Genomic DNA, 21,829 nt, shown 5'->3' with positions numbered 1-21,829 from the left:
GTTACACATACATGTATACATTCTTTTTTCTCCCATTATCATGCTCCTTATTTTTAATTGTTTCACTCTAATGTGTTGTGAGAGTGAGTGCAACAAAGAGACAATTATATCACTTATCTGTAGAACAAGTATGAATTGTGGAGCTTCTCAGAGACCTCTTTTTGATCTTGTTTAATGTTCATTTCATATGAGTTGCAAAAAGATTCAGACTTTTTTCGCATCCTGATTTTATCCTGTGAATTTGCAAATTCCTCCTAGGGGTTCATGTGGGATGTAGCTGAGGAACTGAAAGCTATGTTGGTGTTTGCTGAACATCGATACTATGGCGAGTCCCTCCCCTTTGGTGCCCACTCATTCAAAGTAAGTATACTTTCTACATTTAAGTTTAGAACATTTTCTCTCATAAAAAAGTTAGGTTTAGAACATTTTCTAATTACATGTCCCCCTGTGAGAAAGAAATGGTAGCTTTAACCTGAAATTACAGTAATTTGTATTTAATCCTTCCTCTTTTTAAAAAAATTATTATAGTTGATTTACAATGATCTGTCAATTTCTGCTGTACAGCAAAGTGACTAGTTTTACATATATATTCTTTTTCTCATATTATTCTCCATCATGTTCCATCACAAGTGATTAGATATACAGCAGGGTCTCATTGCTTATCCACTCCAAATGCTATAGTTTGCATCTGCTAACCCCAAACTCCCAGTCCATCCCACTCCCTCCTCCTCCCCCGTGGCAACTGCAGTCTGTTCTCCATGTCCAAGAATTTGTTTATTTTCTGTAGATAGGTTCATTTGTGCTATATATTGTATTCCAGTAAGTGATATCATATGGCATGTGTCTTTCTGTTTCTGACTTACTTTACTTAGTATGAGAGTCTCTAGTTCCATCCATGTTGCTGCGGATGGTATTATTTTGTTCTTTTTTATGGCTGAGTGGTATTCCATTGTGTATATATACCACATCTTCTTAATCCATTCATCTGAGGATAGACATTTAGGCTGTTTCCATGTCTTGGCTAGTGTGAAGAGTTGCAATGAACATAGGGTGCATGTATCTTTTTGAATTATAGTTCTGTCTGGATATATGCCCAGGAGTGGGATTGCTGGATCATAAAGTAGTTCTTTATTTAGTTTTCTGAGATGTTTCTATCTATACCGTTTTCCATAGTGGTTGTACAGTTTACATTCCCACCAACAGTGTACAAATGCAGGAGAGGGTGTGGATAAAAGGGAATAATCCTTCCTCTTTATATATAATTTGAACAGATTGAGGCTTTTAACTCAGTCTTTAACTCAGTGTGATGAGGCTAGCCTTTTCCAAGTGAATATTAATTTGTGCTGAAGAGACTGTGGAGGGAACTTTTTGTTGTTTAAACTGTCAGTAAATAATCTGCTTTATAAATTACACACTTAAATTATTGGGTCTACCCCTGGAAAAAATGTAATGAGAATACAAATATTTGTTTAATAAGGTGTTCTTCAATCAAATAAGGACAAATCTTCTCTATCATTCCGTGAGGCCAACTGTCCACTTGGATTCCCTTCTGCCCTTTCTGTTCTTACAAGGACCTTTGGCCTCGGCCATAGATCTGCACTTAGTAAACCAGGATACCTTTTTCCTTAACTGAGTCTCTCATGTACTATCCTTATGATTCTGGCTGTATGAATTAGCCATCTGTATTATTATTTACTGATTAGTTTTCTTTAAACACCTTGCTTTTCAAACAGTGTTATCTTAATAAGGGCTTTATGTACTATTTTTTTCTAAATTACATTAAAATAAAACAAGTATTAAATTAAAAATGCTTACCCACTGCCTAAGATCACCATGTATACCATCAGTATACACATACCATGCTTTTGGAGAACTCTGAGTCAGAAGAACTTGGTGCCAGTCATTTTCTAGGCTTGTTTTGAAAAAGGTTATTTTTGTTTTCAGAGAGTTTATTATCTCATATTATAAATAAGTAAAGTCCTTGTGTTATAAATGAAAAGCAGAGCGGCATGGAAAACTCTATTCCTTAGCTTATTATTTTGCATAATTATCTAATTAGGGGAGCTGACAGGTCCTGAAACCGTGAGGAAGTAGTTTGTTGCAGATGGAAACATAACCTCCTTTCCTAGGTCCCTGTGGTTCGTACTTTCTTAGCAAATGGAGCTAAGGGCTCACTTTGGGTCTTTCTTCCCTTCATGTGCTCACAGAATTTGTCAGTAGCACGGGGGAATATTACAAATATATTGTGAGAATTGGGAAAAAACTGCACTCAGCTAAACATAGTGCTGTGAAAACTGGAAGTAAACAGCAGTGACCGACAATTAGAGTGAAGGTAGGAAGTCAGATAGTGTACATCTTGGATGAAGGGGAAGGTTAAAAATAGGTGACATACATAGGAAAGAGGAAAGATGGAAATCTCTGGTTCTGAAATGTACCAGCTGGTGGGAGCCATCAGAGTGGTGAGACCAAAGCATGAAGGTCAAGTAGGGTAGCCTAATATGTGTATGTAGCTATATTAGTTGTCTATTGCTACATGACAGTTTACCTCAAACCTTAGTAGCTTAAAACCATAATAAATACTTGTTATCTCACAGTTCGCATGAGTAAGAAATTAGGACTGGCTCAGTGAGGTGGTTCAGTTTCAGGGAATCTCATGACAGTAAGAAGTCAGCTGGTGCTTTAGTCATCTGAAGGCTTGACTTAGGCTGGAGGACCTTCTCTGCATAGGGAGGATCTACATGAGTGACAAACTACTAGTGCCGGGTATTAACAAGAGGCTTCAGTTTATCCCCTCCAGGGCTTTTCCAAAGGCCTGCTTGAGTGACCTCATGACATGGCAGCTAGCTTCCCTCAGAGTTCACAGTACAAGAGAGCAAGGTAGAAACTGCAGTGGCTTGTTTTTTTTTTTTTTTTTTTTTTTTTTTTAGTATAGTGATTCACAATTTTTAAATGTTATATTCCATTTATCATTATTATAAAATATTGGCTATATCCCCTGTGTGGTACAATGTATCCTTGTAGCTTACTTTATACACAGTAGTGTGTATCTTTTAATCCCTTACTCCCATTTGAAACTGTAGTGCTTTTTATGACCTGACACTGGAAGTCACATATCACTTCTGCCATATTCTATTCATTAAAACCAAGTCACTAAGTCCAGCCCAAGTTCAAAGGGAGAGAATTAGGCTTCCCCTTTTAAAAGAGACACCTCATTAGCCTCCTCAGCTTAGCAGCACTCTCCTTTCCACCTCCCTACATTGCATTGACGAAATTCTCCCTCAGCAGAGAACTACATGATCATGAAACTTTTTTGCTGAGTATCTTTCTCTCAGGATCAGTGTCTTGTGTTACCTATTTTTCCAGTGTCTGAAAATAGTTTTTCAATAGGTTTCTTTTTTTTTCTTTTTTGTCTTTTTGGGGTCACACCCGCAGCATCTGAAAGTTCCCAGGCTAGGGATCAAATAGGAACTATAGCTACCAGCCTACACCACAGCCACAGGAACACGGGATCCAAGCCATGTCTGTGACCTAGACCACAGCTCGTGGTAACGCTGGATCCTTTAACCCACTGAGTGAGGCCAGGGATTGAACCCGTGTCCTCATGGATCCTAGTTGGGTTCGTTACCGCCGAGCCACGACAAGAACTCCAGTTGCTTTTTTTTTTTTGTTAACTCAATTTTGTACAACAGGCTGACTATTTTTTCCAGTTTTTGGTATATCAAACATAATCTTTCTGATGAGGAAGGATGATTTTACGGATGATTCTTACTGCAATTTCCCACAGGATTTATTTTACCTTTGCTTATATGGTAGCCATTGTGTTATGTTTCCAGATTTGAAATAGATGTTAAGAGTAGTTGTCTGTTAAGATTAGTATTGTATTCCATCATATTTGTTGTCAAATGTTACTCATAGTTTATCTCTGTTGTTTCTATTATCTCAATAAGATCTTTGATAAATAGCATTTAATAGAAATTACATTTGAATGCAAAATACCTGCTCTTCTTCCCACAAACTTAAAATCATTTTTTCATGAGTTGTTTAAATCAGCCTTGCTATTGCTTTGATTGGGTGTTTTAACTCAGTTGCCTAGAAATTCTATTTGGCGAAAAGCTTATCTGGCTTTTTTCTGGATCTAGGTTATGCCTAAGCTGCTATAATGTGCACATTTATTCACATGTTCTTTGTTATTTTTCTTAGGATTCCAGACACTTGAATTTTCTGACATCAGAACAAGCTCTGGCTGATTTTGCAGAGTTAATCAGACACTTGAAAAGAAAAATCCCAGGAACTGAAAATCAACCTGTTATTGCTCTTGGGGGCTCTTACGGTGGCATGCTTGCAGCCTGGTTCAGGATGAAGTACCCTCATATGGTGGTTGGGTAAATGCATTTACACTGGACATGAGCACTTCTTAATAATTGTCAAGGCAAACATGTTCTATTCTATTGTACTGAGATTTCTAATTTCTGTTTCATTAACACCTGTCATTTTTCTCACCATTTTTGTTCAGCATCAGTTTAAATTTTAAAACTTGAATTTGATGAGTTATATTTTTTTCTTTTATCCTTCCTTGTTCTTACCATTTAGAGCTCTTGCATCCTCTGCCCCCATTTGGCACTTTGAGAATTTGGTACCTTGTGGTATATTTATGAAGACTGTAACTAAAGATTTTAGGGAAAGTGGCCCAAATTGTTCAGAGACCATCCGCAGGTCCTGGGATGCCATTAATCGACTTGCAAGAAAGGGTAAGTTTTTTTTTTTTTTTTTTCTTTTCAGGACCACACGCGTGGCATATGGATGTTCCCAGGCTAGGGGTCTTATTGGAGCTGTAGCCTTCGGACTACTCCAGAGCCATAGCAACGCCCGATCCGGGCCGAGTCTACAACCTACACCACAGCTCATGGCAGTGATGGATTGTTTTCTTTAAATTAAATTAAATTAAATTTTTTAAGAAAGGGTAAGGTTTAATTAAGAGAATGGAATTGTGTGTGTGTATTTTTACCTTTTATGCATTAAATTTAATACTTGCCATTTTTGAAGTAAACTTTTTGTTTAAGTATAATATATATATTTAAGTATGACATATAGAAAAGTACATAAATCAAGACACACAGCTTGGTGAATTTTAGCAAAGCAAATATATAGCATAATCAGCATGCTGATCAATAAATCTCCTCAGAAATTCCCTCATGTTCTTTGCAGTTACTACCTCTGCATTTGTCAGGATAATCACTATCCTAAATTCTAGAACCATAGGTTAATTTTGCTTTCTCTTGAATTTTTCAGTAATTGGAATTGCATAGTATATATTTTTTCCTCTTCTGTCTTTTGCGCAACTCTGCATTTGTCAAATCCATTTGTTTTTCTTTAGTTGTAATTTTTGCATTGTCATTGCTCTGTAGTGTTCCATTTGTTTTATTTACAAAAGGGAATGATTCAGAATACTAATTCTCGTAAGCTCCATGAAGATAGGCAACTTATCTACCATGGGATTATCTACTTGTTCTAAAAATATTTTGTTGAATGTTGAAAAAGCATTCTTGGAGAAATTGTATAGAAGACTGAGTTTTCTAAAACTCATTTTACCAAGTGAGAAATAAATGATCTGTAAAGCCCTTCTGTTGAGCAGTGCTTTTTATATTCCAACAATGTGATTCTATTCTCAGGCACTGGTTTGCATTGGCTTTCTGAAGTCCTTCACTTATGCACTCCGTTAACAAATTCTCAGGATGTTCAGCGTTTGAAAGACTGGATTTCTGAAACTTGGGTCAATCTGGCAATGGTGGACTACCCTTATGAGTCTGACTTTCTGCAGCCTTTGCCTGCTTGGCCTATCAAGGTAACAGCAAAGTGACCTTTCATCACTTTAAATAATATCCTCTCTCTCTCTGTCTTTTTGGTGCATTCTCTGACTTTTAGCATCAGAGGATGTCTCAGTGACAAAGGGGCTCCAGAGTTAGTCAAACTTCAAGCCTAGGCAGGAATCCTGGCTTCTGTCACTTACTGATGACTCAGACTTGGAAATGTTATCTAGCTCTTTTGAACCTCAATTTCCTCTTTTGAATAATGGAGATAAAATTCATAGATTACAGAGTGATATGAATTACAACTCTTAGAACTAAGAACTGACTCATTATTAAGAAATAAGACCAGTGGTTGCTGTTGATTGAATAACTGCTATATGCTGCTTCATCTTCTGTGCACTTCATACACACTGTTTATTTATGTGAGACCCATAGAACAGGTAATACATGGTCAGAGCTTATGGCAGCTGCTATCATAGTTCTGTGATTCATTCAACTGCTAAAGCATTCTAAAGCATGATTCCCCACATAGTAAAGTAGAGTGGAAAGAGCACTTGACTCTGGACCCTTGTCCAGAACTACCACCTACCAGCTGTCTCTCCTTGGGTCTCCATGTCTTCCTCTGCAGAATGAGATAATGACACTTAGGCTCTCAATAGGATTGTGCTGAGGATCAAATAAAATAGTGGATGTGAAAACACTCTGGAAAGTATAAAGACACGTGACAATAAATTTTAAGGTTGTTTTCATGCTAAAATTCTTTATTGTATGTATTCTTTTTAAGTATTACTTTGTAAAGAGCACTTCTCTTAGTTTAAAAAAAAAAAGGCTGGCCAACTTGATGGTTATTAAACTTAGATAATATAATGGACTCTACATCTAGAATGAGCACTGTAAATGTAGATAGAATTAGTAATACAAGAACCAGATTTAAAAAGCATATTTATTTATTTATTCATTATTTTTTGCTGCACCTGCAGCATGTGCAGCTTCCCAGGCCAGGGAATGAACCTGTGCCACAGCTGTAACTAGAGCCACAGCAGTGACAACACTGTATCTTTAACCCACTGAGCCACAAGAGAGTTCATGTACTTTCATTTCGTTTATTCATTTTTTTAAATTTTATTAGTGTATAGTTTACTTATGATGTGTTAGTTTTAGGTATACAGAAAAGTAAATCAGTTATGCATATACATATATCTATTCCTTTTCAGATTCTTTTCCCATATAGGTTATTATAGAGTATTGAATAGATTTCCCTGTGCTATACAGTAGATCCTTTTTATTTATCTATTTTATTTTATTTAAATTTAATTTTATTGGAGTATAGTTGATTTACAATGTAGTATTAGTTTCAGGTATACAGCAAAGTGACTCAGTCATACATATAAATATATCCATTCTTTTTTCCCATATGGGTTATTACCAACTATTGAGTAGATTTTTCCTGTGCTATACAGTAGGTTCTTGTTAGTGTGCACATGTTATTCCTACCCTCCCAGTTGTTTCTTTCTGCCCCCAGTGGTTTCACCTGTGGTAACCATAAGATTGTTTTTTGTTTTTTTGTTTTTTTCTTTGTCTTTTCTAGGGCCGCACCCGCAGCATATGGAGGTTCCCAGGCTAGGGGTCCAGCTGGAGCTGTAGCCACCGGCCTACGCTGGAGCCACAGCAACGCAGGATCCAAGCCGCGTCTGCGACCTACACTACAGCTCACGGCAACGCCGGATCGTTAACCCACTGAGCAAGGGCAGGGACTGAACCCGCAACCTCATGGTTCCTAATCGGATTCATAACCACTGTGCCACGACGGGAACTCCCTGTTTTTGTCTTTTTAGGGCCACACCTGTAGCATATGGAGGTTCCCAGGCTAGGTGTCCAATCGGAGCTGCAGCTGGTGGCCTACACCACAGCCACAGCAATGCCAGATCTGAGCCGTGTCTGCGACCTACATCACAGCTCACAGCAGTGCTGGATTCTTAATCCACTGAGTGAGGCCAGGGATTGAATCCTCGGCCTATGGATACTAGTTAGATTTGTTTCTAGTGAGCCACAATGGGAACTCCAAGATTGGTTTTGAAATCTGTGAGTTTGTTTCTGTTTTTTAAATAAGTTCTTTTCTATCAATTTTTATTAGATTCCACATATAAGTGATATCATATGATATTTGTCTTTGCGTGACTTACTTCACTCAGTGTGATAATCTCTAGGTCCATCCATGTTGCTGCAAATGGCATTATTTCATTCTTTTTTATGGCTGAATAATATTCTATTGTATATATATACTGCATCTTTTTTTCCCATTAAAAAAAATTTTTTTTTGAAGTACAGTTGATTTACAAGGTTGTGATAGTTTCTGCTGCACAACAGAGTGATTCAGTTATACATAAACAAACATCCATTCTTTCTGATTTTTTTCCCACATAGATTATTACAGAGTATCTCTGTGCTATACAACAGGTTCCCATCAGCCAACCATTCCATTTACCTCAGTGTGCACATGCCAGTCCCAAATCCCCAGTTCAACCTTCCCCATCCCACCTGTCCTCTTTGGTAACCAGAAGTTATTCAAAGTCTGTGGGTCTGTTTCTGTTCTGCAAATAAGTTTATTTCTATCCTTCTTTTTTTTTTTTTTTTTTTTTTAAAGATTCCACACATAAGTGATATCATATGATGTTTGTCTTTCACTGTCTAACTTCACTTAGTACAATAATCTCTAGGTTCATCCATGTTGCTTCAGAGGGCATTATTTCATGTTTTTGTTGCTGAGTAATGTTCTGTTGTATCTTCTTTATTCATTCCTATGTCAGTGGACATTTAGGTTGCTTTCATGTCTTGGCTATTGTAACTAGTACTGTAATGAACATCTTGTTGAATTACAGTTTTCTCTGGATAGATTCTCGGGGTGGGATTACTGAATCATATGGTAGTTCTATATTTAGGTTTTTTTTTTTTTTTTTTTTCTCTTTTTGCTATTTCTTTGGGCCGCTCCTGCGGCATATGGAGGTTCCCAGGCTAGGGGTCCAATCGGAGCTGTAGCCACTGGCCTACGCCAGAGCCACAGCAACGCTAGATCCGAGCCGCGTCTGCGACCTACACCACAGCTCACGGCAACGCCAGATCGTTAACCCACTGAGCAAGGGCAGGGACTGAACCCGCGACCTCATGGTTCCCAGTCGGATTCGTCAACCACTGCGCCACGACGGGAACTCCTATATTTAGGTTTTTTAAGGAACTTCCATTACTGTTTTCCCCAGTGGTTGTACCAATTTACATTCCCACCAACAGTGTAAGAGGTTTCCCTTTTCTCCACACCCTCTCCAGCATTTATTGTTTGTAGATTTTTTGATGCTGGCCACTCTGACTGGTGTGAGGGGGTATCTTACTGTAGTTTTGATTTGCATTTCTCTAATAATTAGTGATATTGAGCATCTTTTCATATGCTTTTTGGCTATCTATATGTCTTCTTTGGAGAAATGTCTACTTAGATTTTCTGACAATTTTTTGGTTGAATTGCTTGTTTTCTTTGATATAAAGCCTTATGAGATGTTTATGTATTTTGGAGATTAATCTCTTGTCAGTCACTTCATTTTAAAATATCTTCTCACATTCTATAGGATGTCGTTTTGATGTTTTATTTGTTTGGTTATGGTTTCCTTTACCATGCAGAAACTTTTAAGTTTAATTAGACCCCACTTGTTTATTTTTATTTTCATTACTCTAGGAGGTAGATAATAAAAGATATTGCTGTGATTTCTGTCAAAGAGTGTTTTGGCTGTGTTTTCTTCTAGGAGTTTCATACTTTCTGGCCTTACATTTAGGCCTTTAGTCCATTTTGATTTTATTTCTGTGTATGACATAAGAGAATGTTCTAATTTCACTCTTTTTTTGGGGGGGCTGTACCATGGCAAATGGAAGTTCCCAGGCTAAGGGTCGAATCAGAGCCACAGCTGCCACCACAGCCACAGCCACAGCAATGTGGAATCTGTGCATTGTGACCTACACCACAGCTCCCTGCAACACTGGATCCTTAACCAAATGAGCAGAGCCAGGGATTGAACCCGCATCCTCATGGATGCTCATCAGGTTTGTTGCCGCTGAGCCACAGCAGGAATTCCTAATTTAACTCTTTTATGTGTAGCTGTCCAGTTTTCCCAGCACCACTTATTAAAGAGACTCTTTTTCCTCCATTGTATATTCTTGCCTCCTGTGTTATAGGTTAATTGACTATAGGTGCGTGGGTTTATTTCCAGGTTTTCTTTCCTGTTCCACCGATCTATATTTCTGTTTTTATGCCGGTACCATACTGTTTTGATGTCTGTAGCTTTGTAGTCTGAAGCCAAGGAACCTGTTTCCTCCAGCTCTGTTTTTCTTTCTTTCTTTCTTTCTTTCTTTCTTTCTTTCTTTCTTTCTTTCTTTCTTTCTTTCTTTCTTTCTTTCTTTCTTTCTTTCTTCCTTCCTTCCTTCCTTCCTTCCTTCCTTCCTTCCTTCCTTCCTTCCTTCCTTTCTTTCTTTCTTTTTTTTCTTTTTTAGGGCCATACCCATGGCATATGGAAGTTCCCAGGCTAGGAGTCAAATCAGAGCTGTAGATGCTGACCTGCACCATAGCCACAAGAACTCTAGATCTGAGCCATGTCTGTGACCTACACTGCAGTTCATGGCAACGCCAGATTCTTAACCCACTGAGGAGGGCCAGGGATTGAACCTGCATCCTCATAGATACCAGTTGGGTTCATTACTGCTGAGCCATGATGGGAACTCCTGTTTTTATTTCTTAAGATTGCCTTGGCTATTCGGACTCTTTTGTGTTTCTATACAAATTTTAATTTTTTTTCTAGTTCTGTGAAAAATACCATTGGTAATTTAATAGGAATTGCACTGAATCTCTAAATTGACTTAGATAACATAGTCATTTTGACAATATTGATTCTTCCAATCCAAGCACATGGTATTTCTTTGTGTCTATTTATGTTACCTTCGATTTTTTTTTATCAGTGTCTTATAATTTTCAGAGTACAGGTTTTTTGCCTCTTTAGGTAGGTTTATTCCTAGGTTTTTTATTCTTTTTGATGTGATTGTAAGTGATCTTTTGTTGTTCGTGTATAGATAGGAATGGAAGTTATTTCTGTGTATTAATTTTGTATCCTTCAACTTTACCAAATTCATGATGAGCTCTAGTAGTTTTCTTTAGGGTTTTCTTCAGTTTTACTTCTTTTCCAATTTGTATTCCATTTATTTCTTTTTCTTCTCTGATTGCTATAGCTAGGACCTATAAAACTATATTGAGTAAGAGTGGTGAGGATAGACATCTTTGTTTTGTTCTTTATCTTAGAGGAAATGCTTTCAACTTTTTACCATTGAGAATGATGTTAGCTATGGGTTCATCATATATAGCCTTTATCATGTTGGGGTAGGTTCCTCTATGCTCACTTTCCAGAGAATTTTTATGAGAAATGGATGTTGAATTTTGTTAAGAGCTTTTTCTGCATCTATTTTTCTGCATCATATTGAGATAACCATATGGTTTTTATTTTTCAGTTTGTTAATGTGGTATATCATGTTGATTGACTTGCAGATATTGAATAATCCTTGTATCTCTGGGACAAATTCTACTTGATCATGGTGTATGACCCTTTTAATGTCTTGTTGAATTTGGTTTGAAGATTTTTGCATGTATCTTCATCAATGATATTGGCCTGTAATTTTTTTGTGTATGTGGTGTCTTTGTCTAGTTTTGGTATCAGAGTGATGGTGGCCTCATAGAATGAGTTTGGGAGTGTTCTCTCCTCTGCAATTTTTTGGAAGAGCTTCAGAAAGATAAGGGTTAACTCTTCTCTAAATGTTTGATAGAATTTTCCTGTGAAGCCATCTGGTCCTGGACTTTTGTTTGTTGTAAGTTTTTAAATCACAGTTTCAATTTCAATTCTTGCGATTGGTCTAGTCATCTTTTCTATTTCTTCTTGGTTTAGTCTTGGAAGGTTGTACCATTATAAGAATTTGTCCATTTCTTCTAGCTTGTTCGCCTTATTAGTGTATAGTTACATGTAGTAGTCTCTTATGATCCTTTGTATTTCCGTGGTGTCAGTTGTAATTTCTCCTTTTTCATTTCTAACTTAATTGATTTGAGCCTTCTCCCCCAAAGCACTTTTAACTGTTCCTTTTAATTATTAAATACAAACCTTGCTTGAAACTTTATAATGGAACAAGATTGTTTGCTATTAGAGATATATTTCTTCATCTAAAAAGTGGAATGGGGATTCCCATTGTGGCTCAGCAGGTAACAAAACTGACTAGCATCCATGAGGACGTGGGTTTGATCCCTGGCCTTGGTTAGTGGGTTAAGGATCCGGCATTGCTGTGAGCTGTGGTGTAGGTCGCAGATGCAGCTTAGATCCTGCGTTGCTGTGGCTGTGGTGTAGGCTGGCAGCAGCAGCTCTGATTTGACCCCTAGCCTGGGAACTTCCACATGCCACATGAGTGTCCCTAGAAAAAGCAAAACAAACAAACAAACAAACAAAAATGGAATGACCAGTATCTTATATAAAGCAGGCTAGAGGTAAATGTATACTGAATTAAGTTGAATTTTGACACTACACAGTTTTTTTGTTTTGTTTTTTGCTTTTTAGGGCTGCAGCATATAGAAGTTCCCAGGCTAGGGATCTAATCCAAGCTACAGCTGCTAGTCTACGCTACAGCCATAGCAATTCAGGATCTGAGCCGCATCTGCAACTTACACCAAGCTCATGGTAACGCCAGATCCTTAACCCACTGAGTGAGTCTAGTGATCAAACCTGCATCCTCATGGATACTAGTCGGATTCATTTCCAATGAGCCACAACAGGAACTCCTATACAGTTATTTTAAAGAGCAAACCTTTCTCAGGGTAAGAAAACCTGGATCAAAATAATGAGAACAAACTAAACCTGAACCAATTAGTATCCATAAATGTGTATGTGCTAATAACATCTTATCTTTCTATATTATTTTACTTTTTATAAAACACTTTCTTTTTAAAAATTTTTTTAATGATTTTTATTTTTTCCATTATAGTTGGTTTACAGCGGTCTGTCAATTTCTACCATACAGCAAAGTGACCCAGTCACACATACACATTCTTTTTATCACATTATCCTCCACCATGCTCCATTACAAGGGACTAGATATAGTTCCCAGTGCTATACAGCAGGATCTCATTGCTTATCCATCCCAAAAGCAATAGTTTGCATCTATTAACCCCAGACTTCCAGTCTATTCCACTCCCTCCCCCTCCCCCTTGGCAACCACAAGTCTATTCTCCAAGTCCATGAGTTTCTTTTCTGTGGGAAGGTTCATTTGGGCTGTATATTAGATTCCAGGTATAAGTGATACCATATGGTATCTGTCTTTCTCTTCCTGACATACTTCACTTAGTATGAGAGTCTCTAGTTCCATCCATGTTGCTGCAAATGGCATTATTTTGTTCTTTTATAAAACACTTTGATATACATGCTCTTATTTAATCCCCACAAAAATACTGTTGGGGAAAAAAGAGTTATAATCTGAGTTTTATGTTGATGAAATTTAAGCTCAACTCAGAGGAAGTGGAAGTGAGATTTGAATCTGAGTCTACCATTGTTGAGAGCCTGTGATCTCCCACATTACACTGAACTAGGAGAAGACTTGACTGAAGATTTGGGTGGATTGCTTGCCACAGTGTGACAACTATCGGATTTAACTCTGCACTCTGTGTATAAAGTGAGAATTACATTTGCATCTTTATGCCTGCTTGGAGAACAACTGAGTTGTCAAATGATAAAAACACTTGGGGAATTTCCTTGTTACTTAGACTGGGATTTGGCAAACTATTGCAAAGGACTAGATAGTAAATATTTTATGCTTCATAGGCCATACACTGTCACAGCTACTCAACTCTGTAGGTGTAGCAAGGAATAACCATAGACAGTATATAAATGAATGAGGAAGACTATATTTCAATAATACTGTTTATAAGACAGGCAGTGGGTTAGCCTTGGCCTGGAACCTGTAGTTTGCTGATGTGGCTTAGAAAAAAATGCCAGAGGAATACAGCTTTTAATATTCATTTGTTTATGATTTGGAACAATGAACAGTCTAACCATTTTTTTCTCTGTTTCTTTAATGTTCCTTTTGTGATGTTTTGCTTTTGAGTCTTAAATGTAAATGTATATCCTATCCTTTCTCCTAAATAATCATTCAGAACTAGTGGAGTGTATTTAAGATGTTTTGCCATCTGTCTTTAACACAATTGTACTTATATATTTAAATATATATTTTATTTATCGGGTAAAAGTTTATTTTTAAGGCAAGATAACTTTATGTTTTTGCCTCACATTTACCTTTTACTTTTTTTTATCCAGGACTTGTTCTTGTCATTTCCTTTAGGTAATATGTTTTTTTGACCAACTTTATCTTTTGACATATTAAAGAATTCTCGATTGCTGATGATATATTTGTAATTCTGTTTCCTGTCTGCACCCTACCAAAAGTAATTTTTCCTTGGCTTTTACTTGAGAAACTTCTATTGCTTACATCTATCTCTAATTTCATCCTATCCGATTTCAGAATTTTTCCACTGCTTATCTTCCTCTCAGACTTTTAGCGTAAGATCACTTTTTATCACTGTTCATTCTGTTTCTCCTTTCTTGACCCTCTCTCTGTTCTCCCAACCCCCTAATCCCTGGAACACTACCCAGTTGGGGAGCGCTCTTTCACTTGGATAGTTCCATTTAACCAGGACTCCTCCTCCCTCTGATACACTTCCTCCTTTTTAAAGGGCTGACAAACAGCCGTCCTTTTCTGAGTCTGTAACTCAGGCTTAGGATGGTGAGATAATATGTTATAGTTGGGTTATGAAAAAAAAGCAGACGATTTCCAATTCTGCCTGGATCTCATACGGTTCTGAAGTATCAATAGGCAGCAACTGAATGCCATTTTCCATGTCACCTCAAGTATCATTCTTTCTGATTTATCTGTGGACCATGCACACTCGGACTCCATTTGCTTTTGTTTACTGTTAACAGAAGCTGCAACATTCATGCAGAAATAATCATGGACTTGGCTGATAGAACACAAGGAAGAAGAGAAAAGGGAAATAGAAAACCCCTCTGTCATTTGACTGCTCTGTCAGCATAAAAATTACTAGCTTTCAGTTCTCAGCTTAAAGAGCCGTTTTAAAGGATACTGTAGAATTTGTTTATTTTGGAATCATTTTCAGTTGATAACTCATCAAGTCTTTTGGCTTAGTCTCCTGAGCATGCAGATAGATATAGTGAAATAATAAGACATAAAATGGAAAATCTCTTCCGTTTGTCTTGGTGTCTGATAATGTATGCGACCTCTCTGGGTGGTTTAAGCGGTTTAGGTGCATTCTATGAAAAGGGAGCTTTTAATGACAAAACTAATGTGATTATCTGAGTGAGTGTGAGAGGGGTATTGAAGCCTTAGAGAAAGAAAATCTGTTAGAAAAGCTGAATGTATCTGCTTAATCCTTTCTCTAATGTGGATGGACCATACTCTCTGAGAAGAAATTGGTCTTTTTTTTTTTTTTAACCTATCTTCTTTCCTTTTTCTTTAAAAAATATTTTCTTTACCTTCTTGTTCTTTCTCTTATTCAAATGCTTATCCTCATAGGTAGAGGGACACTAAACAATACATTATCTTTATTTTTTCTAGTATACATGAGTCAAAGGGCAGAACCTAAATATTTGGGTACAGAGCTGATTAGATTAGTACTAAGGTTAGAATGTTCTACTATCTCCATAATTTCTACTCTTTAAAAAACAGAATTATTAGAATGGTTCTCTTATGGTCTTTTTATGGTTTTCTGAATGTTTCCTGAATTGTTCTAGGAAACATGAAGTGAATTAGAATAGGTCTGTACATTTCTTGAATCTCATTTTACTCTACTTTTACAGTTTGCTTTTTACTATTGCATGATAACAAGTTTCATAATTTTGTATTGCCACATAATTCCTTCTAAGTTTTTACCTAAAGCAAAAAAAAACAGAAAAAATATAATCTAAAAATAAAAATTACTTGTTTACAAAATTAAGCATGATGCTTCAGGTATGTTCAGGTACTGTTTGTGTTGTTATTTGTCTCTTACACTATAACGTCAAAGTTAAGTGTGTGTATGTAGTGTCATGGTGTAGTGGTTACAAATGGAAGCTTCAGAGTGAGTCTGCATTTTTTTGGTTGTTGTTGTTGTTCTTTTTAGGGCTGCATCTGTGGTATATGGAGGTTCTCAGGCTAGGGGTCGATCTGAAATACCAGTTCAGCTACTTCCTAGCTATGTGCTTTGAAGAAGTTTCTTTCTTTCTTTCTTTCTTTTTTTTTTTTTTTTTTGGTGTGTTTATTTAATCTTTTTGTCTTTTCAGGGCCACACCCGCGGCCATATGGAGGTTCCCAGTTAGGGGTCCAATCGGAGCTACAGCTGCCAGCCTACACCACAGCCACAGCACCACAGGATCTGAGCCACGTCTGCGATCTACACCACAGTTCACTGTAGCGCCAAATCCTTAACCCACTGAGCAAGACCGGGGATCGAACTCAGGTCCTCAGGGATGCTAGTCGGGTTTCCTATCTGCTGAAGCACAATGGGAACTCCTTGAAGAATTTTCTTAACCTCTCTCTGCTTTAGTTTCCTAAAGCACATCTGCAAAATGGGGATAATAATCAATGTAATGCTTATGGGAGTCATTATGGGGATTTAATAGGACTTGGTGTATAATAAACACTAAATGATACTAGTTATATGATAATAACAATAAATATTATTATTGTTATGTGTATCAAGGAGGCATTGTTATATAGGACTTTGTAGCCAAAGTCTGGGTTCAGAACCTATATTCATGGTTTTTAATATATGTATCTGTAGCCAGACCTCTCTAAGCTTGTTTCCTTCCTTGTGAAATGAGGGTGGTTATTATATGTTTCTTCGTGGGTCATTGTAAGGAAAGCACCTGATCTCAAGGAACAGTTGGTAGTTTTACTGACCGGCTCAGCCCCAGCTGCCTACATATCAGTGGATTTATGGCCCAAGCAGGAATGTTGTACTTTATGGAGAAATTGTTTAGAAGATGCTATTTGCTAGTGTCAACAAAATAATTAGGGCATATAGTACAGGGGCTTACCTACCTCAGTACTGAGTATTTTGGATGGAACTTGATTGGTAGTTTCCTTTTCCTTATCCGATTAGATCATAGCCCCCACATAAATAATCAAGACCAAATGCTTGCTCCATCAGGTAGGTAATATCTGCAAATTACCAGGCTTTAGCTGAAGTATTTTGAGATTGAACCAAGTATGCCAATATCTGTGTTTGACTTATAAACATGGCAGTTTCATATGGTTCAACTTAACATTTACATTGGTATTTTGTGCATCCTGTAGATCTTTAATAAAGGTATTTGAATAGCTCCTTCTGAATTACTAGTCTTTGAATAAGCATGGAAATAGTACTTAGGTTTTGCCTGCATAAGTATTTTTTTGAAAACTTTATTCCCTCTTTGTTCCCAAAATTCTTAATGGAATAGAGTCTTCCCTCAGTATCCATGGTATCTGTAGGGGACTGGTTCCAGGAGTCCCTTTGTATACCAAAATCCAGAGATGCTCACGTCTTTTATAGGTTACTACACTCAGTATAGTCAGTGGGCCTCTCTATCTGTGGGTCTCCCATCCATGGATTCAACTAACCTCAGATGGAAATTTCCATCCACAGATGCCAAGCACATAGATACAGAGGACTGATTGTATATTTATTGAAAAAAAAATCTGTGTGTAAATAGACCCACTCAGTTCAACCCTGTGTTTTTCAAGGGTCAACTTAAATGCAATAAAAACAATAGAGATATCCAGAGAGTGTGTCTTTTATGTTAGAGGATGATACTTAGACTCTTAGAATTTTTGAGCTAGAAAAGAACTTTAGGAACACCTAAGATAAAATTCTCTTAGTAAATCTGCAAATATTTTGCAAACAAATTTTAAGTGGTATCTTTCAGGCCTTCTATTTAGCATATTGGTAAATTATAAATTGGTACTTCCTTTCTATAAAGCAGTTTGACATGATAGAGCAAAAGACTTAAAAATGTTTATTTCCTTCAAACCAGTAATTCCGCTAAAAATTTATCTCAAGAAAACAATTAAGGGCATATATGTATGTGTATACACACATAGGATGTTTATTGTAACCTTACTTGTAATAATAAAAGTTTGGGAGTGACACAGATGGCCAGTTGTAGGGTTTCTTCAGCTATTTCTCAGCTCCCTTTCCTGATTGCTCCCTTCTGAATTTTCTCATGTTGGTCATTGTCCTTAGTAGAATGTAGTGCTCAGAACTGGACCCAGTACTCTAAGGGTGCTCTGACCTCACAGAGGACAGTGGGCCCAGGATTGGCATTTATCTGGCCCAGGAATTACTATCAGCAGAGGCTGAGTTTCTGAGCATGATGTTCTCTCTGTGTAAGTGGGGCTGCCAAAACCCATGTATTGTCAGCCAGTGCCTGTCCCCAGCCATGCTTGTGTCTTTCAAGGGAGTGACAGTAACTGCTGTTTGCAGAGATGGCTATTCATGGGGACTCCTTTTCTTTGCCTGACAGAGGCCCAGTGTTCTAGCTCTGAGAGGGGATCTGATGCCAGCATCTGAGTCACACTCACTTGGTACTGTTCTTTTCCAGAGTTTTAAGCTCCTTGTTGCTGTATATCAGCACCCCCTCTCCCCCTGCCCAGCTTGCATTTTCATCCTGTCTCATCTACCATGCTGCGCTTGAACATAATGCCTTTCTCTGAATTCAGTGGGTCTACTCCAGAGTTCTGTGCTGCATTTTGAAAGAGCTAAGTCCACTGAGAGTGTCCATATGCAGGGTGGAATGCTGATCAATTGTTGGCAGTGGATAGTTTGATAAATTCTATGTTTGTTTCTTTGGTATTTCACATTGGCATATTTCTCATGAACATTTTCTGAGAAAATGGCTATGCAGACACTTCTCACACTCAGCATTTCCAAAAACTTATGGAGAAGAATGCACATTCTATCTCATTTTTGCAAAGTCATATCATAGTTCAGCATGTTAAAGGCTCTGAGAAATTCTGACGTTAAGAAAACTGTTCACATTTGCTGCTTTGTTTCCTAAAATTATTTGACTATGAAATCTTCATTCACAAAATAATATTTAACATTTCATAGAAATATTGTTGTGCCAAATATATTTGGAGAAAGGTATTAAAATTTCCTCATAATTCATTTCCTCTGTCTTTTCAAGTTTCCCTTTTTTTCAGGAAGGTGTTGCTGGAAGCTGGTCCTAGGCAGAACTGTGATGAGAAGTTGTCTTTGCTTGTGGCCATTCACCTCCCTTCTCAGTACTCGCCTTACCTGACTAGAAGCATGTCCCTAGGCCAGGCCTGGTTGCTCCTGCTGCTTAGAATCTCTCTCTGAAATGGGATAACTGGACTCTTTCTTTCCTAGCTCCTCCTTCTCTGAACTTGCCTCTTCTTTGTCAAAACTTGCCTTGTTGTATATATCTTTTTCATATGAAATAGAAGGGACAAGATCACTGAATTTATGTCACAGTATTAATAGAGTATGCAAGCTTAATGTATTTTCTTTTTCTTTTTTTCTTTCTTCTTCTTCTTTTTCTTAAATAGCTGCACCTGCAGCATATGGGATTCACAGGCAAGGGGTTGATTCGGAGCCTCAGCTATGACCTATGGCACAGCCACAGCAACACTGGATCCAAGCTGCATCTTGTGGCAATGCCAGATCCTTAACCCATTGAACGAGGCCAGGGATTGAACCTGTATCCTCACAGAGACTTTCTGAATCTGCTGAGCTAGAATAGGAACTCCTTAATATATTTTCTTTGCCGTTGGAGGTATTTGCAGTTTTACAAGGGGATACTTCCTAAGCTCTGTAGCATAAAGGATAGAATGTATATTTCACAACCAGAAAGACCTGGGGTTGGAAAAAAAAATCTAGGTTCTACCATTTACTAAGTGGATGACTATGAATAAAATGATAGCCTAAGAATCAGTTTGTTTGTGGGAACTAGCAGACAAAAATATATCTGATGAGATTGTTTGAGGATTAAATATGTAATGGTTGTAAACCTAGTGATCAATAATCAGTTGCTACTCTTGCTATTGTTGCTGTTGTTGATATTCAGCTATGAATCTATTGCCTGTGATTTTTCAAATTTCAAAATTTAAGAGGATTGAAATCTTATGAAGCATCTTTTCCAACCACAGTAGTGTGAAACTAGTAATAAATTACATGAGAAAACTGGAAAATTCACAAATATATGGAGATTAAACAACATGCTATTGATCAACCAGTCAGTCGAAGAAGAAATTGAGAGAAATAAAAAATACCTTGAGACAAATGAAAATAGAAATGTAATATTCCAAAATTTATGGGATGCAGTCAAAGAACTTCTGGGAGGGAAATTCATAGTGATAAATGCCTACCTCAAGAAACAAGAAAAGCCTCAAATAACCTAATTTTACACCCAAGGAACTAGAAAAAAAAGAACAAGTGAAGCTCAAAGTTAGTAAAGGAAGAAAATAAAGATTAGAGTAGAAACAAATGAAGTATAGACTGTATACTTAAGCTTTAACATCATTATCTAGAGTTCATTTTTTGTTTATAATTTTTTTTTAGGATTATGCACACATCCTAAGTGTGCTATTTGTTGTATAAACAGACCCCTATGAAGAGAAGAAATATTTTCATGTCCTTGAAAGTTCGCTATGCCCCTGACTAGTCAGTCTGGCCTTCACTCTCAATTCCAGAGTGTTACCTGTCATTTTTAGCACTGATTATAGTTGAGCGTTAGGAGGATTACTTGGAAACTGGAGAGGTGCCTGACATGCTTCTTTTCATGCCGTATGCATAGGAGCTTGGTGTAGTTTTTCCAAGAGAAGTTTTATAAATTTTGCATTTTTATAAAAATATAGCCATTTCTTTAGCAAATGTTTCATTGCCAGCTGCCTTGTTAAGTGCTGAGGGAGACATTCTGGAATCAAATGATGGCAGTAGCATTATAGGGGCTCTGATAGAAATAAGCACTGCACACAGTGGAAGTGCAGTAAAGGGAGTGATTTAGTTCTCTCTGAGTTAAGGGCATAGGCAACCACGGCCTCATAGGGGAGGTGGTTCTTGAGCTGTGCTGAGGAAGACAAGTTGGTGTTGGCCAGGCACTAGTGGAGTGGGAGAGTGGGGAAAGGGCATTTTCGTGTGAGCGAAGGCAATGAAGGAAAGAAGTTGATGTGGTAGAAATGGTTTTGCTAGGCTAGAGTGAAGGTTACAAAAGATGAAGCTAGAATGGTAAGTAGGGAGGACTTTGCAAACCATGACTTCAGTTTATTTCTATCGCCTGGGGAGTAATTTTAAAGGTTTATTCATTTATGAAGGTGGCTGTACTCAATAGGTAGACATTGTCAAGCAGAGCAGTTAGATGCTTACAGTTGTTTTATGATCAAATGAAACTTGTATTTCTTCTTTGTCGTCTTAAACTGTAATTTTATATTTATATTTGACTCTTCTCCCTTTTATTTCTCTGAAATGACAGGTAGTATGCCAGTATTTGAAAAATCCCAATGTATCTGATTCACTGCTAGTGCAGAATATTTTCCAAGCTCTGAATGTATATTATAATTATTCAGGCCAAGCTAGATGCCTGAATATATCAGAGACAGCAACCAGCAGTCTGGGAGCCCTGGGTTGGAGCTATCAAGTAAGTGTGTATAATTTTTCCATGTGGAACTTACTTTTCACTGATATGGTTGTGCTATAGCAGAGAAGTCACAAGATTTTGTCACCGAACCTGGATTCAGATCTGGATCTGTTACCTTATCTTTGAGACCATAATAAGTTTCCTCATTCATTGATTCATTCATTAAATACCAACTTCAGTATTCTGAGTACCTACCACATGCCAGGCACTGTTCTAGGCCCCAAAGACAAAAGATAAATAAGATATGGTATAATCATCAAAATAGCTTGGTGTTAAAGA

The 21,829-nt window shown here is 37.4% G+C and overlaps 1 protein-coding gene across 1 annotated transcript in view; it reads left to right on the top strand.

Annotated features, from left to right (window-relative positions):
- The window catches only part of PRCP (prolylcarboxypeptidase), a 72,706-nt gene that overhangs the window by 43,411 nt on the left and 7,466 nt on the right, over positions 1 to 21,829 (top strand). The window contains exons 3-7 of the mRNA XM_021062572.2: positions 259 to 360; positions 4,201 to 4,382; positions 4,591 to 4,748; positions 5,670 to 5,842; positions 21,386 to 21,550. Coding sequence (XP_020918231.2) covers positions 259 to 360; positions 4,201 to 4,382; positions 4,591 to 4,748; positions 5,670 to 5,842; positions 21,386 to 21,550 — 780 coding nt within the window. The remainder of the gene's footprint in view (positions 1 to 258; positions 361 to 4,200; positions 4,383 to 4,590; positions 4,749 to 5,669; positions 5,843 to 21,385; positions 21,551 to 21,829) is intronic.

Source organism: Sus scrofa, chromosome 9, assembly GCF_054392235.1.
Source record: "Sus scrofa isolate SSC_HxYL_T2T_F1_AM1 chromosome 9, Sscrofa_HxYL_maternal_Yorkshire_Landrace_v2.0, whole genome shotgun sequence".
Lineage (NCBI taxonomy): Eukaryota > Metazoa > Chordata > Mammalia > Artiodactyla > Suidae > Sus > Sus scrofa.
This window is presented reverse-complemented; position numbering and strand designations above follow the sequence as displayed.